Raw genomic sequence first — 20,154 nt, forward strand, 5'->3', positions numbered from 1 at the left:
GCAAACGAGCCTATAATGATATTAAGTTATTAGTACTACAAACGGTTTGGATTTAAAACAGTATTCACGAATTTAACCAAACTCAAAACTGCCAAACATAGAAAAATCAGGTTAGAAATGCTATAGCCGATATTGACCGATAAGACCAATTGTTTGTTTTTTTTTCCAATTTTAACATTTTTAGAGTTGAAGATTTCCATTTTTCAAGCTAATTTTTGATAACAAGAAATTACCAGGAAACGATAATAAAACAGAAATAGCAGAGGAAGCACTAAATGACTGGAAACAGGCAGAACTTTAACATTAGGACACTAGGCAAGACTGAAAAACAGCAACATTATAGTGATATTCTATGATGCAATAAAATGGACCGCTCATTTGATCCATATAAACCAACAGGATGATGTAATTCCAATAAAAAAGTCCAAAATTAATGTAAATTTTTCTATGTATAATGTTTTAATAACCTACGTACAGGGTGGCAAAAAAGTAATTTTACTTAAATATCAGTAGGAAATAAAACCAATTTACAAGTTATCTCTATTATAAAGACACACTAAGTTTGTTTTTAGGAATTTGAACATTCCTGTATTTAATGTTATCAAAAAATAAGTCCAATTTTGAACTAAATTACGTTGGGTTACAAGATGGGTCAGTAAAATTTGACAAATGATGCAAAATGTAATAGCAGGAATTCAGAAGATTAGCAACGCTGTTCTAATTTCTAAACAAAAATTTGTGATTTTTGGTCATTAGCCAATTCAGAATGTTGTTTAGGTCTATGTACTAACATAACGCAGGGGATTTAATAGTCAAAGACAATAATTACTACTAATTTACAGATTAATTTATTACCATCATTAAGGTCAAGGTAGTAAGCAACTACATACCATTTACCATATGTCAAAGAATAAATACTCATGTATAACGCCTATTTATCTTGTCTTGTGGTTATTTAAGATGGTTTGATATAACAGGTGTTGAAAGTTTTATAGCTTGACATCTTGCCGGTAATACATTCTAGTTTATCTAAAAACTAAACGTTTTGCTTACCCATGATAAGCCAAGATGGACATCAGAAAGAACACGCAAGCAAGAACGTCGGCTCTTCCTACAATGCCAGTGACCTGAAACAAACAAGAATGTTACATAGTATAATCCGGAATAACGTAGTACAAAAGGACTGAATGTACTGGCATGCGGGACGTATATAATTTGCTTGCGTCTTTCCAAGGAACCATAAACCCCTTGAAAACATGAGGAGTACCTATTGCCGCAAATAACTCGGATTTTTCTGGATATAAATCTCGTTTATTGCGGCCAGTGCCTTAAAAATATAGCTTTTACCTTCTACGAGGTCGGATCCATTAATAAAACGTATACGAATTTCATTTGAATGATTTCCAGTCATGCAAAAAAATCTTTACAGAAGCAGAGGCTGTGTTTTTCCAAGTGTATACCCTGCTAATGCAGTGAAATCAAATCGTTACCTAACATATCCTTGCACCAGTATGTTCTAGATATAAATTCTACTAGATTGAAAGTTAGATAGCTACTTTATGTGGATCAGCAGTAAATTACGCTACCTGGGTCTTAAATTATTAAGCAAACAGATGGTAACTGGAACCATTTTTTTTTCTGTGAACTAAAGCGATATTACAATACTCGTTACTGAATATTTGATCGTTAAAATTCAGAAAATGTGAATTATTAGATTGTACAGAGCCTGAAATAACTACGTCGCCATCTAATAATATAAAGCGGGGAGCCCCTGTCTGGCGAATCCATTTCTTTCGGGAAAATGGGAAAATGGGTTTCGTGATGTTTTGATGTATTAAATTGTTGGTGGAAGGAAAATTAATGGCGTTCACGCTCTTGATTCTTCCGGAAATGTTCTGTGCGGAAATTAATTTGCTTTGTCTCGAATTAAATGTGCTATTTAGGATGACGTAAGGTGGGAAAATATACATTTGGATCTAGATTAAATAATTGGACATTGTTTGTATTAATCTCTTGTGTAGTAGAGAATACTTCTTAAAATAATTATGCAAAATTATAGTGCTATTAGCTATTCAACGATTAATTTACTACGAGGCCATTATTTTTACTCCATCTTTAAGCAGGCATTAATAAGAAAAGTCATTAATTATTACCTAAGTAATCAATAATTGAATAACTAACACTTCTAACTTTATCTAACCGTCAATTTCAATTACATTGTTATAAATAGTATACAGAGTGTTAAACAAATAAACAGACAACAGTACAAAAAATAAAAATTTACTTAATGGTTCATTTTTTAACCTTAAAGTCATTACCAAAGGTTTCAAAAGTCAAGTCAAATTCAACCCTCAACCGTCAAAAAAACATAAAAATTGTCTTGATAAACCTGGCGTTAACTGCCAAGTCACTTTTAAATGTTTCAGAACCAAATCTTGGGCTTTCAAATAGCAGAGTAATATATAGTTTTATTATCAAATTCAACAGTCAGCAGTAAACAAACTTAAGAGTCAAAGTTTCAAGTTTTTGAATTAAATTATCTGCTTTTCAATTTCAATAACTTCATAAAAGTCAATTTAAAAGGTTCAAAGTTAAATTTAACAGACAACAGCCAAAAAGACATTGAAAAATTGCATTTTACTAAATTTACATGATGAACCCATTTTCATTATTAAAGGTTTCAGAACCAAATTCTGGACTTGCAAGGGGCAGAGAAAGCTAAAAACTTCAAAAAAGTCAATTTTCAAGGTTTCAAAGTCAAATTCAATAGTCAAAAAAGCATTAAACATTTACTTTATTTTGCGTTTTTTTACCTTAAAGCATTGCCAAAGCTTTTAGAACCAAGTTCTGGGTTTGCAAGCGGCAGAGAAAGCAAAAAAAAATAAAAAAGCCAATTTTGAAGGTCTTAAGTCAAATTCAACAGTCGACAATCACAGAACATGATAATTGATTTGATAAATATATTTCTAACTTTTAAAGTCAATTTCAAGGGTTTCAGAACCTGGGCTTACTGGTGGTCAATTACAATGGTCATCAAATTCAACAGATAAAAAGCCAAAAAAACTGAAAATTGTCTAGATAAACCTATTTACTTTTAGATTGTCATCTAAAATCATTAATTTCATGCTCTACAAGATTACATTAAGGTGTTTTTATACTTAAAAGCCTCCTCAAAGAGTTACAAAGCCAAAAGTGTTATAATGCACCAAAGTGCTATTTTTCAAGTGAGCGTAGCTCCGTAAAGGCGCGTATCCACCGGCAAATTTATTGCGAACAGCTCGCGAACATGTTACAGTCTTGTTCGCGAGCAGTTCACAATCAGAATGCAAGCAGTTCGTGGACAGTTCCCAAGCTGTTACACGACCACGTCCACACGAAACCTATTTTTTGTTCGTTCCGGTTCGTCAAAGTGTTCAATCAGTGTTCCGCGTTTACTTGTATCAGTATGTCATTTGAAGCAGAAGATCTACTTGTAGCTTGCACTGCATATGCTGTAATCAAGACATCAGATGATATCAAACGACAGAGACGTCGCTCATAATACTGGCCAAGGCAACTTTTCCAAAGCAGAGCACAATACAATGGCAGCAGCTTACTGGCAGATTTAAAACTAGAAGATGCAGTTGGTTTCAGAAATTTTTGGGTTTAGAAGTTTGTTCTGAAAAATATCAAAACAGCTAATATCCAGAATAGTCCCAGAGGTGTGCAGTGCACTAATAACAACATTAAATGAATATATTCAGATAAGAAATCGATTGTTTGAGTGAAGTTGCTGATACCCTCTGATAGTTGTGTCTGTGGCTCAGAACTGCATCCCACAACTGATGGGTACGCAATACGTTGAAAAGCCAGAATGTGGTTTATCAACTTCAATATATGGCTCTGTATGAAATACTGCTGATCAGAACAGGAGGATACAAGTGGCGTACTGCAAAACTGTAGAACTACTGGTACTTCTAGTACTTGGTTATTGAGTTTCAATATTTCTTGGGGGAATATACGAATGGGTTGTCTGATTTTGAGCCTGTAGCACATTCATTTAGGTTTCAAAAACCAACAGGTTGATTTTGTGTTGCAACAAACATCTCGTTCAGCTACTTTTTGCTTGAAAGATTGCATTATGTCTTATGCTTCAGCAGGATCAGCAACAGTTTTGCTTCGCTTGTATGAAGATTCCCCTGACTGGGTTTCCTTCCTTTTGTGGAAGTTACTTGCAGGCTTTTCAAAAATCAGAAAAGCTATCAAAAACGTTAAAAAACTAGTAGCAAATTTCATGCTATAGAAGATTACACCTGCTTTCCTCTTCAAAGGCTTTTGCCAAGAGTTACACAGCCAAAAGTTATAGAATGCACCAAAGTGTTCTTTATCAACTATTTAGTTCGATTTTTGAAGTGAGCATAGCTCCGTTATTTAAGAAACTATCGAAAAGTTCTAATAAAAGAAAATTGTAGCAAATTTCATGTTCTAAAAGATGACTTTAAGGTGTGTAAGAGATAATGTCTTGCTGTTGGATGGTTGTACCTATTTTGATTTGAATGAATTATAAGCTATATTAAAGTATACACTTTGCAGCAATTCTCTCTACAGACTTACAAAAATTACAGATTTTCAAAATCCAGTTTGTACTGTAACCAGAAAAAACCTTTCAAATTATGCGAAACTTATTTGATGAAAGTGACTAAAGCTGATTCGTATTCAAACGTTTCGTACTCGGTCAATTAAAACCTTGAAAAGCTTTTAAGAACGAGCTCTCTCCAATGAATTGCATTAATGGAATTTCCTTCCGGATTGCCGCCATTTGCATTTTAGATTGCCTTGTAAATAAGTCGCGGAATACCGAAGAGGTTTTTCTTTCGGGCGTTTTGGCGGCAGGAATTTTCGTTTAACGCGTTCTTTTTCCCTTTTTTTTTCGTTTTTTCGGTTAAAAATCAACCGCAAAACGTCATTCCATTCATCACCACTGTCTATAAACGCGGTGTAATAATCCGTGTCAGGTTCGGTTTCGTGGATTAAGCTGTTCTTGCCAATCGATAGTTTCGGGGAGTATTACGGATTACAGGACCGGTAATTTATGAAATTCTATTTTGCAGTGATTTATTAATGGAATTTCTATTTCTGCGTGATTTATTAATGACTTATAACTATGATGATTTCGGGTTGGATAATGCAAATGCACAAATTATTCCGAATGGCCGACGATCATTTATTTATGGCAAAGTAATGAATGGATAATGCCTATATTTGACCAATCTGCTAGGCTATTATTACCGTTTAATGCTGATTCCGGATGTATACTTGCGCAAAATGGGCGACCATTTGCCTATTAGAGGCTAGTAAATTTAATATCTCTTTGAAACGTTCATATTAGTTATTTAATATGACAATTAACTGCATAGAAAAACCAATTTAGGTTGCTTCTAAACGTATGCAATATAAAGAAGTCCTTTGAATTGGCAACTATTTTTTTTTCGGGAGATTTCAGATTTTCTGCTGCTTCTTTCAGTCTGTAAATACATGCTAAAAGTGCCTCTTTTAAGTTTTTTTTGTACCAATTAATTTATTTTAACCACTTGCTTCCATTTTGCATTCAAAAACAAATACAACCTACCCAATTTAGTTCATGTTTTGAATGTTGAAACTAAAACTGAAAACTCAAAAAAACATCGACATGGATCTTAAAAAGTTGAGAATTCTTAAATAGCAAAACCGGTAGAACGATTTCAGAAAAGTAAAAAATAATCGAGAAATTTTTATTAGATACATACTGTTTCTAATAGTCTGATAGAGAAATTACAAAAATTGTACATAGGAATACCTTGATAAGAAGAGACAACTATCGCAAACCTATGCTCAAGACAAAAATAGAGATAAACTTTGTAAGAAACATGAGTTAGTGTACTAGCACGAATGTGATTGTGATTTGACAGTGGGTCAGAAGATGTTAATAAGACTTTCTGATAGAGTGATCATGTGACTATCTTTTGAATGACGTCACATTCGTTTTGACACACTGAAACACGTGATACCTAAGATCCTTGTCTTGAGCATTGGTTGTAATTTTGAAATTTACATTTTTCTGTATATCACCTGTTTGTATGGTAGTATGTTACTGTACTTTCTTAGTATAATAACATGTAAAAAAACCATTACAAATATGTTTCTAAAACGTGTCTTTTTTCTGAACTTTACTGATGATGACTTTCAATCACAATGCAGAAAAGTATTACTTTCCGTCTTTTAACAAGAGTTTGGGGCAGATGTAATAGGCGTTTTTGGATACAGTCACAGGTTAATTTGAGTTTCCTATGAGTCCTTTAAAAGAGAATAGATTAACCCTCTTTTTAAGGTAAATTGAAATTAATCCTTGCATTCGTGATAACTGCGGTGCGTTTTAAAAAATATATGAATATAAAAAGTTTTGTAGGACCATGCCCACCTAATCTAACCTAACCTAACCTAAAATTTTCTGCTTAAAGATTGTGCTGGCTAATTGCCCAAAATTTTCAAGAGAAGAATAAAAGGATGTGATAAAATGATTGCGCCGGCTAATTGCCCAGAAATTTGAAAAAAGGCGAACCGATAAAACCAGAGCAAAAATATTGTAACATAAAGATTACACTAGGCGCCGTTACCCTAAGTTGCCCCGGTCTCCCCCAGTACAATGTTTGTGTCAGCAATATTGGCGAATTGGGGTCATGATGTGGGTATAAATACTGCACCAAAAGCACGTACAGATTACCGAACTCTGGGGTCTTCCCCGGAGGGAAGTCACTGACTGATCTCCGGGTTAGTCTGGGTACGCCTATTGTGCAACTTAAAAGTGGAGCAGTAGGTGACCAAGTGCCACACCCTAGATCAGCCCTAACAAAGGAATTAGTGTGGACGCGCAGCACGAGTTGCCGTTCCAGCTTACCTCCCTTTGTTAGGCTCTTCGCGTCTTTGCCGGCTCGGTGAATGCCCTCGGACCTAAGTCTAGGGTTCATTCACCACCGCTAAAGCGTCGCCCTCCGTGTACCTTTGCCTAGAAGCCAGACCACGTCATGATCCCCGCCATCTTAGCCATCTGGGGGTAAGATTATCGTCTAGAGATTAAGGCACTATTACGTAATAAAGAGTGGGTTACCTGTGGAAACCTGAGTATTCTTCCCCCTCAACCAACCCTTAACGTGACATGGTGGAGGCGCCGGGTACCGATCCCCGTCTATAATCCTCACATTAGCAGACACACCCTCGCAGACGCTAAACAAGAGCACAAAGAAAAAGGGAATGATTGAAGACGGTACACTTCTAGGTCCACAAAATCTGGCAGCCCGCTTCGAATAAGGTACAGAAGCTCAAGTGGAAGAAGATAAGCTAAGACAAGGGCCAGAAGGATAAGGAAGAGACATAGCGCAAACACAATGATAGGTTGTGGAAGAAAAGGGCTAGCCTGCAGGTTCACAGTTGCTTGAACTGAGTAGGGCAATGTCAAGAGGGGCCTGTAGGACGCTCTAAGAAGGCAACCATAGCGCAACATTTTTGGTGCATAGCAGCACATTATTTTCGTATTATAATGGGTATGGTAAAAGGCAAATTTTCTTAATTAGGTTTCATAGAATAAGTGTATAGTTAACGCAATTATTTATTTACAATATCTTGATTTCTAGGTCAGTGTCGCGGTCCCTGACCTAAGTGTAGGTATGTGATGACCTAGCAAATTCGTGCAATTATGAAGTTCTAGGTTACAACAACAAAGTGTACTGGTTTACATAATGATTTTATTTATGTTTTAAGAGATGTATGGCAAACAAAGTAATAATTGGAATCTTATTTTATTTTTTTTAGGGTCAACCTGGCAATCTTGTTGCGTCTATCGATCAACTGCTACAGCCTTGTTGAAAAGCGAACTAGCCTTATGTCTTGGAGAAGCCGACATCTTCAGATGGGTCCCGCCACGACGGTTCTACTTACACCCGTGTGCACCCGAAGTCTTTAATAAGTCGAGCTGAAGAAGCATCTCCAAATGGGCTGACGTTACTTAGGAAGAAATATACATGTCCAAGGATAGGTGTGCTAAAGGAGCACGCAAAAGGACAGAATATGAAGAAATGAAGCTAAGCGATGAAGTTTGCCGCTTAGAGAATACAGTGCCAAGAGAAGGCACTACGATGAGATGAAGCCTAGGTGAAGCGTTTCCACTTAGACGATGGTGCCAAAGAAGGGTACAATGAGCAATTTTACGGAATTTCGCTTAATAAGGAAGGCAATAAGATAGACGCAACAGCAAGGTTGAAAGGTGACCCAATGTAACATTTGTGATATTTTAAAGTACACCCCTATCTCTACTATATTAAGCTATTATATTGTAATCTGGTGAAGAAATAAAGGACTCGTTCCACCACCTTTATACACCCTATAGCATTTAAGATTAACATTAGTATATGTAGACTTTATGTATAAGTTTCGCTTTTAGTGTTCGGGGCGAACACTTTCTAGGGGAGGGGCATGTAACATAAAGATTACACTAGGCGCCGTTACCCTAAGTTGCCCCGGTCTCCCCCAGTACAATGTTTGTGTCAGCAATATTGGCGAATTGGGGTCATGATGTGGGTATAAATACTGCACCAAAAGCACGTACAGATTACCGAACTCTGGGGTCTTCCCCGGAGGGAAGTCACTGACTGATCTCCGGGTTAGTCTGGGTACGCCTATTGTGCAACTTAAAAGTGGAGCAGTAGGTGACCAAGTGCCACACCCTAGATCAGCCCTAACAAAGGAATTAGTGTGGACGCGCAGCACGAGTTGCCGTTCCAGCTTACCTCCCTTTGTTAGGCTCTTCGCGTCTTTGCCGGCTCGGTGAATGCCCTCGGACCTAAGTCTAGGGTTCATTCACCACCGCTAAAGCGTCGCCCTCCGTGTACCTTTGCCTAGAAGCCAGACCACGTCATGATCCCCGCCATCTTAGCCATCTGGGGGTAAGATTATCGTCTAGAGATTAAGGCACTATTACGTAATAAAGAGTGGGTTACCTGTGGAAACCTGAGTATTCTTCCCCCTCAACCAACCCTTAACGTGACAATATACGTTAAAATGATTGAGTTTCCTAATTGGTCAGAAACTTCTAAAAGAAGAGTAACTGATAAAAAAAGAGCATAAGTAATGATTTTCAAAAGAAGAATGTGGTGAAATGATTGAAATAGCTAATTGTTTAGTAATAACTGACAAGTAACTGACAAGGCCGTATTATATTTTTGTGTCTTTTTTGGCCGCATTCGTTATCACGCTCCAAGGACCGATTTTTTGACGTCACGATGACGTTATTTGGCAAGGCATAATTTGCCCAAATGTCAAATATCGGGGTTACAACGTTTTACGTCTTCCGATTCCAAATCTCCACCTCCCGTTATATCTCCACATGTCTTCTTCCAGGCCCCTTTCCCGAACTTCACTATCAATTCCCTCTCTCCAGCTCTTGCGTGGTCTTCCTCTTTTCCTTCTTCCTTAGGGGTTCCATTCTAGGATTTTTTTTTGGTGTTGTGGCAAGCTCTGTACGTGTCCATACCATATCAGTTGCTGAGTTCTAATGTCATCGATAATGTCGTGTTTTATGTTCATGCTATGTCTTAATGTGTCGTTTGGTATTCTGTGTCTTCTGGCTTTTCCTGCCGCCCGTCTCTAGTAGTCCATTTCTGTAGCTCCGAGTGTTTTTTTATTTTAGAGGCCATATTTCAGAGCTGTATGTTATTATGCTTTTCACTATTAGTTTTTGGTTATTTGTGTGTATATTTTTATTCCATAGTGTATTATTTAGCATGGAAATTGCTCTTCGTGCTTGAAACTGTGTGTAAACTGTATAATCATCGTCCACAGGTATTCCCACATCCAGTTTTCTAGATAAATTTTAAATATTGTTGGAGATGCAGCAACCTTGTTTGAGCCCCTTGGTAACCGTAAATCCTGATGTTAGACCATAGCTTGTTTTAACTCAGGGAAGGATTTCACAGCCTTTATAATTTCTAAGTTGATATTACTCTGCTGTAAAGTTTTCCACAGTTTTACTAGGGATACGCTGTCATATGCTTTTTTCAGATCATTGTTTGTTAATAATAAACTAGTTGCAAAATAAAAGTTATATTAGGGACATCAATGTCAAATGTCAAAATGGAGTATGCTCCAAAGCAGGGTGGTAAAGGTATTATACAATTCAGCTGGTCCAAAAAGTCCCCTTTTTCAAAATGTTGAACTTTTGAATGATTTTTGACTTTGCTAACTACCAGTTGACAAAGCTTCCTACATTTTTACACTAAACCAAGTTCTGATCGGGCAATCTGGTTGATAATGTGGTTGCTGGGAAATTTTTTGATTGGAAAGCAAATCTATCTTCCAACATAGTTGCTTGAAAATCACCAGGTAAATGGGCTTCTTAAGACTATTAAACAGCTTTTCTACATGGATAACCTGTATTATCAAACTTAGCGGCCATCAAAGTGGTTTATTATCGGTTTAATCTGATTTGAAAAATAAAATCGTTCGAACCGACACGTTCTTGCCATAGTTTCGAACAGAAGCGGTACAGGAAAGTGCGCACTTTTCCGAGCTTAACGTGCTATAGAAAACTCGGTTCAGGTTGAAAACGACGTCAGTGGCCTCGTAATGATGTAGTTCACTCTTCGGATTAAAAAGCGTGGCTCGCTCGACTTTGGAAAAGTTGCTGCTAAAATTTATTGTCTCTGCTTCTCGTATTGGGAGAGCAAAATGCTATTTCATACCCAAGAGCATTTTACTCGAAACAGACAGAGAGACCCTTCTGTAAAATTGAAAGTGCTTCTCCATGTTAGTTGTAAGATTAAAGTTAAATTTATCATCATTTTTGTTGTAGTTAAGCGTGAAGGCGCTCTAGACTTGTCTTATTATTTTGATATTTTATGGTAAACGACGTGAGGGAGGAAATGCGGTTATTTAATACGGAGTGTTAACAATCTAAATAAATTGTTTTTTAAAAAAGGTAAAGTGAGTTGTAAAAGCAGATTTTCTGAAACATAAACCAAATAAAACATTAAACTAGACTATATAGATTGATATAATAGATTGAGCCTGAATTTTTATTAAATTGTGTATTTCTTCTTCTCAGCAAATAGTGATGGAAGACAAAAATTTGGTTTTTCTCAACTGTACAGAAAAAAATTAAATAATCTGGTTAAGTCGTACGAGTTATAGAAGAGTAAGTATTGTTAATCCATTATCATTACACTCAAATCAATAGATAAAACCGTACTAGATAGGTCCACTTTGTATCTAATAAGCCATGATAATGAAGATATTTCATAAAACGGTGAACAACCATAACCTAAAACTTGTAATAACAATAAGCAGTGTGTTTCTTATTAAACACACTAATTTTATGACCAAAAAACACACTTTAAGTCATTTTCAAAATACAGGCTATTAAAAAAAATTAATTTAGTTTTCATGGCGTGAAAATCAACTAACTAAAATTATAATCTCAAATTACAGAAATATAGTGTTGAAAGCATTGGTATTTGTCTGAATTCATTGCAAGGAACACTTTTAAACTACTATTCATCAGAAATATCATTATTTGGATCAGGGCGGGAAGTAATTGTTTTGAATTGTTGAATACATCGATGTCTTTAATTTAAAAAGCTAAAATAAATTATCAGTGATTGATAGCTTTTTAAAAGTAAGTTATCTACAGCGTAATTAGTTTGAGTACCATCATCTGTTGTTTAAGAAGAAACAACAAAGAAGCAAATTGAAAAATTGAAATTAACTTTTTTGATACATAATTACTTTGTTTATTTCGCTTCTCTAAACCAGATTAAGAATGGATTGGATTTAACCTTAATCCATAACAGGTGACAGTTTATTTCCTATGATTTTAGAGGATTAGGATGGTATCTAAATCCTATTTTAATCCAAACAACATAACCAACAATTATCAAACGTTTTTTTAAATAAAAAAATGTACTTTTTGAGGTTGAAATTTTAAAATTCATTCATTTTCATTTTCTTAATTTTCTTATTCATCTTTAAGAGTAAGCATGAACTATAAACAAAATTTAAACAAATAACATTGACATTACTTACATCAAAACTTTCAATGTCATGTCATTTTATAGCCTAAATTAGACCCAACTAAAATTAATCCAAATTTTGGACGTTTATTTCACAGTTTGGATTAAGAAATCATAATCCAATCCTCCTAATTTGGAGCACTGTCACCTGTTATGGATTAAGGTTAAATCCAATCCATTCTTAATCTGGATTAGAGAAGCGAAATAAACAAAGTAACATACTTTTAATGACAACTTGTGACTTTAATATTTGTATTTTATGTTTCACTTTTTCAATATTTATTACCTTCAAAGTATGATAAGAAATAGAGTTATATCAATGAGCCACATAATATTGTAAGCCGGCCCCAGTTTCATTTATGTCATTATTATGTTGCGGTTTATTTCTACGCTATTTCTCATCATAAAATAACTGTGATACATACATTTTCTGTAATGTTTGCTGCGGAAAAATTTCCTATACTTTTGCAAAATTTGTTTCATTTATTGCAAGTAATTTTTACTGACAGAGAAATCATCAGAAGTTGCCAATCACAAATGTTTATGTGTTTTGATAACTCACTACGTATACCGAGGTAATCAAATCGACGGAGAATACTACAGGGTGTCCCGTTTATGTTGGCCAAAAATGATTCGGTTAACAGAAGATGCTAAAATAGGAGTATTCCACAAAATATGTCCAAAAAATGTCGCTAGTTTTCGATTTCGAAGACCTTAAAGTTGTAGACAGAGCAAAATTACAATAATTGTTAGTCAGAAGTGAGGTTTACCTTTCAAGCATTCCGACTGACGGAAATATACAATTATAACGCAGACGGATTGCCATTATTGATCAATTGCTAATCAATATACCTTTAATCGAATACTTCTAATAATAGTACTTTAAAATAAAAAGAGAATTGACGCAATACCTGGAAAGCTACTTCAAGCTTAACACACAACACTTTTAATTTACTCAAGTATTCAGCACTTGGACAGAAAAGAAATGACACAAAATCATTAAGAAGGAATAAGATTATTCCATGTTAATTAAAAGTTGAGCAATTGTCAAACTAAACAAATGTTTATCTGCAGCTCTCTTAATGTGAAATTAAGCAATTCGTAATCAACAATTACAAAGCAGTCAACTATCCCCGGTAGTGCCGGCTATTAAGCCATTTCCTTCACACCGTTCACATCTTATCATAATGGCGGCCATGAGACTACTTCATCACGTAGTACAGTATTACAGTTGGAGAGCAGGAAAATCCAACTGAGACCAAACAGCCCGAACTAATTAAACTTATCACTTCCGCACAAAAGCAATCTTAGCTTTCAAGTTGTGCCCGAACAGAGGGCCGGGGTATTACGAATCGCTTTTTAACCAAATCGAAAGCACTTCCTTTTAATGGCGGTCGCTAAATTACACCATTGAAAACTAGTAATTTAATTTGACTGGCGGAAAACCTCTCAATAAGTTTAAAATTGAAAGAGGCACGTTCCGGTTCCGTTGTGGCGAGGACGTGCCAACAACGATGTGAGACTTGGCGGGATCAATAAGAGACCAAATGTGTACTGACTTACAAACTACTCTATTTTATTTTCCTTAATAAGGTTTTGCCTAATAATATCACATCAAATTTCCTATATTTGCCAGTCCGCTAATGGGATCTCCTAAATTGAGTTTCATAACTGGGGGCTATCCCTTGGGACATGTCAAATATTTCGGACCATTCCATCTGGAAGGTATGGACGGCGTCAGATCCCTTTAAATATTTGAAATGTTAATCGATTTAATAACATAGTCCTCCTCTTAAAGTCCTATATCTTTGTTTGGAAATTCGGCTTCTTGCCGCACCCTAATGTCAGTTCATTAGAAGACCCCGATCCTTTTAACTAAAATTCATTTCGGCCATTCATTACCAAGGGGTTCTTTTATGGGAATCTCTGCCCCATCTTTACGGCTGTAATCGACTCTGTAAGGACTGACCAGCCCATTTTGCGTTCTGGGAGAATGGAAATACTGACCACATCAGGGCCCTAATTCTTGAACGCAGGGAGTAGAATTATCGATAGAAGTTTAATAATAATGGTATTTATTTAGCATGTAGCTATAAAAATTAACACAATGACAAATCATGCCACTATAAAAATTATATATAAAAAAAATTATAAAATTAAGGTAAAAATAAAATAAATAAAATGGACAAATATGGACCTGTTTAAAAACAAGTAACGAATTAAAAAGTAAAAACATTAAACAAAAACAAGCTAAAGCACTTAAATTACAACATGTTGTCTTAGGGCTCTTTTAAAATTGTTCAAATTATCACAGTTTTTTATTATATTGGGCAACATATTAAAATTTTGAAGGCCTTTGTACAATACTGAAGTGAACATACAGTGCGTTTTTTTTAACGCGCAACATAGGATTTTACGTGTTAAATTTTTAAGCCCATGTAAGACTATTTTATTTTGGAACTGCAAGTCTATAACTTGACGGGTGTGTCTTTAGTACCCTGAAGCTTAAGTAAGTCTACCTATTTGGGTTAAAAAGTGATTAAAAACTGGAAAAAAAATCATTTTTTTTCGAAAAGATTTTATTGTTCCATACTCCCCGTATGCATTGTTGTTCCTTGTTGTTTTTATACTGGCAGGGCAGGTAGCAGGTAAAGTGACATATTTTGACTGTATCACGACCCGACATCTTTTGAACGTCAAAAGGGCATTTTATGATTGTTTGGAATACTGTTTGGCTTCAAACGAAGGTCACTTTGAACAAATCACTTATAAAAATACTTCTTTTGTCCTTAACTTTCTTGATATAAAGTTAATGATCACCCTGTTTTACTTTCTACGCCAAATTTTACCTGCTACCTGCCGTGCCAGTATCAAAAACAACAAAGAACAACAATGCATACAGGGAGTATGAAACGATAAAACCTTTTAGAAAAAAGATGATTTTTTGCAAGCTTTTTAACACTTTTTAGGCCGAATTGGTAAACTTACTTAAGCTTCAGGGTACGAAACAGCCACCCGTCAAGTTTTATACTTGTAGTTCCAAAATAACATGGTCTAACATGGGCTTAAAAATTTAACACGTGAAATCCTATGTTGCGCGTTAAAAAAAACGCACTGTATATGTTCTTGTACAATTTCCACTCAAAACAAAATCAGAACAATTTCTCGTGCTGTAACTGTGGACTTCGTTAAAAAACTTGATCCGCTTGCATATATAGGGTGGTAAGGTATATACGAAGTCAGTTGAAACTACTCAAAAAACAATTCTGGTGGAATAATCGTAGGCGTCTTTGTTAAACATGGGCGGCGTTTTAAAAATTTATTAAGGCGCTTTTTGCATAAACTGATCAATAAAACAAGTAAGAAAAAGGTATCATTGTTAATAAACAATGTAACTTAAACCCCCAAAAACTGTATTAAATATGTAAACACACACTGAACAATATTATTAATATTTTAATATGCTACGAATGAAAACTCTAAATACCGGACTGCACTGCCTTTTCCACAAGTACGGAAGCTAATGTGGGTCTAACAAGCATCTGGAAAAACTAAAAATAGATTTTAAAATGCTGGCCAATAGAAACTGTGGTGCAACCAATCAAACAGCTTTACGGTGGTTATATACTCAGAATTATTGGTGACACTCACACATCAAGTCCACGTTGACTCGCTGCAAATTTCTAGGGGGGACAATCACATAGAAATTTGCTCGTTTTTTCCTATGCTTTTATGTGGTGTGTTGATCGAACCCCGTATTTTGACCTGTCCCAACTGACTTCGTATAGACTATAACAGTCCATTTTTTAATTTAAACACAAACACGTGAACGGCAAACAATCATTTTCTGGACAGGTAACATGCTTAAAATCGTGGACATTGTTACGATGGGAGTATACCTGTTGCATCGCAATATGCACCTCATTGCTCGATTTTGCACAATCTGGATCTGATCTATCTTAAAACCAGGTAGACCGTACAAAAGAGCAGGGGGCCTATTCTTGAAAGCAGGGAACGAAACTCTCAAGAGAAGTGTTGATAGAATGTGACAGAAGAAACTGACAATGGCAGGTTCCTTTCACATTCTACAGGTCTTTCTCTTGATAAATCCCTTCCTTCGTTCAGATGAGAGGCCGCAATACAGTTATACAATAACAGTCTGGTCTCCATAGACAATTGTCTTCCTACTCTCGAAATGTAGCCCACCTTCTTTGAAAATTTTTGAGTTACATAATCAGCGTGGGCATAAAACTTCAGTTCGGAATCAAAAATTACGCCCAGATACTTTATTTGACTTTCGCACTTAATCCTGGTGCCATTCATAATTACATCGAGCTGCTCCAGAGACGTTTCTCAACCTACTTTTTCTCCCAAACAGACAAAACTTTGACTTGAGTGGATTGACACTAAGCTTATTTTTACATAGCGATCTAAATATGTTTTCCAAATCGTTGTTTACGTTCGTCTGCATAAGATTCAAGTTACTCCCAGATATGTAAATCTTTGTATCACCTGCGAACAGCTCGATGCAAGAACAGTGTTGATAGAATGTGACAGAACTGGTTGGCAAAAGCAGGTTTCTGTCAAATTATGTGGTCCTTTCTCTAGATAACTCCCTTCCCTCGATTCAAGAATCTAGGGCCTGGTGACAGTTAAAATCCCGTAAGTTTACGATCTTTACCAGTTAATTGTGTATAATAACGAATTTAAAGTTTGCGGAAGAGTTTCGATAAATAAATACAATTTTTCCATGACTGGTTTAATAATATGCTTATTATTCACTAGTTTTGAATAGATATTAACACCCAGTTTTACTCACTAGTTCAGTCCACCCGCGGACACTACCAATATACAGGGTTTTTCAATGAAAAGTAGCCACTAACAACAAAGTTAACAAAAAATAAACACAAAACGTATTTTTTTGGTCTCAATTCAAAGCAAATGTACAAATAAAATAGTGCAATTAATTCCTTATGAAATACCCTTTCCAACGATGTGCCACACAGGGTATGGTGCCATTTGAAAACTTAGTTAGTTAGTGGGGGTGGCTATGGCGGCAAAGGGGCTGATGGCAGAAATTCAAATCCTACGTAAAAAGATGTCCCCCTTGCAATCTTTGTTGACGTGTCTTGAATGCTTCTTCAAGCATTTTTTAACAGAGAAATTATTTTGGAAGATATTCAGAGTGGCTACTTTTCATTGAAAAACCCTGTATTATAGCAAAAATCAAATTCAAAAAGAGTGACGTAACAGTTAATAGAAATATAAACGTTTTGAATGTAACATTTGCAAACGGTTTCTTCTTTATTTGTCAAATTTAAAATATCCATCTTACAGCTCTGTCTTTTGTTCTGTTCTGAACCCATAAATTGTGAAATTCTATCCCATGGAGGTACAAAACAAAGAAACTTTCTTGAAAAGTAATAAAATCTGTTTGACTTTAGTTGAATGCATTTATAGCTTCATCAGTGTATTTTTCCCATTTATAACGTTTGGTTGTGTGTTTCTGACTTCATTTTAGTTTATTTTTAAATATGACAAAAAAGTAACGATATCAGTTTGACTTTGGAAAAGGGTGAATGTAATTTATCCCTTTATCAATGCATTTTTGGCATCTATAACATTTGATCTCTGTCTGTTTTTGACTTAATTTTAGTCCATTTTCAAATATGATAACCGTCAAAATCCTCTCCATAAAGCTGTAAATCCAGAAAACTTTAAAAACCAATGCCATTTGACCGTCAGTTTCTTGTCGTTTCTATCTTATCAATTAGATGCCAGCTGCCTGTGGTAGAACACTGTCCAGACCTTTAAAAGACACCCTGTGGATATGATTAATTGATTTTTTAGTGATTTATCAACTCATTACAAGACTCAAACAACAACAACCCAAAATTAAACATTCAATTGTAAAAAGCGAGACTTACAATTTCTTCTGTAGTTACTCGTATATTTGGCTTTAAAATTAAATGTATTTGGGTAAGAAGATTAACCCAAAAAGATCTGAAATTTAAGAAAATTTATTTTCCAAACCCACAAGCATATTACGAATATCCGAAAGACGTTTCCGTGCTTATATAAATATGCCTGACATATTTGAAAAAGTATCACTCGAAATCTAACCGAACATTAGCTCAGCCTGAGCAAATAAGTCGTAATATATGTTTGAGATAACGAATTCGTTACATATTCAAAGTCACGAATTCCGATTTGCATATATGCCGGCTAAATAAAACTGCACCGTCACGATTTGATTTCGACAACACGTTTCTGGAGGGCATTGTCAAGAGAAAACACAATCCCTCCAGAATGCATGGGGCCTTATTCGATTTACCGGTATAGCAACTGGAAAAGTGTATTATATATTTTGAAGTAATCGAGTTTGGAGGGAAAAAGTGTGTCGCAAATATCGATCTTACTTTCTGCATAAGTAATTTACGACGCTGACCTATAAACCAAATCCCAAACTGTCCCTGGTAATGAGTTCCAGATTTTCGGGACTAGAGTTTGATATTACTTTGTCCTGTTTGGGGACAAGTCAAACAATAATCGGGTTCCCTCGTTAGAGAGGTACATGATTACATTTTGTTTCGATGTAATTCAGGCGTTATCTGGAATTCATTAACGTGATAACGGTAACATTTCGGATCTGTCGTTGCCCCAATAAAGCTAATTGCGTTTTCAATCAGTCTGCGTTCGGTACTCGCCGCATTAAATCACATACGAAATATGTACATAAATGGGGATTCATTTCAATTGAACAGAAATTACGACGATAAATGCTAAGAAGTAAGTTTAATTCGTTTGACGCATTGCGCCGTTGTTCGCTTGATGGATAATTCCAGTTTGCCTGCAAAGTTCGGTATTTTCCTATTTCCTGCACAGCCAGTAAATAAATCTTTTTGGAAAGCGACCTGACGAAGCCAAACAAGCGTACAAATCCGGCAAAAATAAATCTCCTGTTTATTTCTTCGCTAATCAAAATTTAATGCCATTCTAAAGTAAGCCCGAGCTAGTTTTTGTTCAGGCGGGGTGTTTAATTATTTGCGCCACTTTTCTAGTGCGAAAATTGGGATTGGGTTAGTTGGCTTAATTTCTATTGTTTTGTTCCGACTCAGCCTTTCTTTGGAAGGCAAAGTTAATCTCCAATTAAACACAACAAAAAGGCAAAAAGTGGCACTTTAAACGGCAGTGATAATTATGGGAGAGTGTTTAAAATAACGAGAAATTAAACAAACAGGATTTGAACTGAAAACTGAACAAGATAATTATTTGGATAACCAAATATTTTTTTATGGGTCTGCAGTTTGTATGAGCTGTTATTTGTAAAGGTTAGTTTACACCTAATATACGTGAAGCTGTATCCCGAGCCTAAAGGGCTTAATTTGATTTACGGAAGGTAGTTTCCAAAGAACTTCCTTGCATGAAGAGCGACTCGCTAATAGTTTTAAGCTTCTGTCCTTTCTATCCCACATAAATTAAACCACGTTTATAACTTCTAGGATGACGGGTAACGGACAGTTTTATCCCGTATATAGCACATAACTCATTTAGTTAAATGATTAGGTTTGCGCTTAATTAAAACCCTTTTATATGGCAGGTTATTTAGTTGTGTATTAATTATGTCTAGTCGTATTTTTCAGTGGGCACTGTTGTTTTAAAATTAATTATACATAATCAATTTTTCAAAAATGTTACAGTTTTTGTTTTTTTTATGGGACTCGTACATAATTCTGTTATACGAGTACAGGGTGCTGCATTTTCGATGGTTTTACGGGGTACAGAGAAAACGGTAATAGATAGAAAAAAAGTAGCATACGTGTTCCGATCTCATTTTCTGAGCTGAGATGACTGGCGAAGAGTGGGCTGCGCAAACTTCTTTTGTTTCAAAGATACGGGGGGTTTTTGAAAATTGGTCATTTTGGAACATCCTCTGTATTTCATTTGCTATTAAAGTTATCAAAAAAGGAAAAACGGTTTCCGGTAGAAGTTTTGACGTAGAATCCAATGGCGTAGTCAGTTTTTTTCTATTACGTTTAGTTTCTGACATATGACACTAAGTTATATTTTTTTAAATGGA

General features: G+C 35.5%; 1 protein-coding gene across 1 annotated transcript in view; it reads right to left on the reverse strand.

Moving 5' to 3' along the window:
• The window catches only part of LOC145727174 (protein O-mannosyl-transferase TMTC1-like), a 267,670-nt gene that overhangs the window by 77,342 nt on the left and 170,174 nt on the right, over positions 1-20,154 (reverse strand). Inside the window, exon 4 of the mRNA XM_081976649.1 lies at positions 1,054-1,127. Coding sequence (XP_081832775.1) covers positions 1,054-1,127 — 74 coding nt within the window. The remainder of the gene's footprint in view (positions 1-1,053; positions 1,128-20,154) is intronic.

This window comes from Ips typographus, linkage group LG3 (genome assembly GCF_016097725.1).
Source record: "Ips typographus isolate SLU linkage group LG3, UJ_Ityp_2.0, whole genome shotgun sequence".
Classification (NCBI taxonomy): domain Eukaryota; kingdom Metazoa; phylum Arthropoda; class Insecta; order Coleoptera; family Curculionidae; genus Ips; species Ips typographus.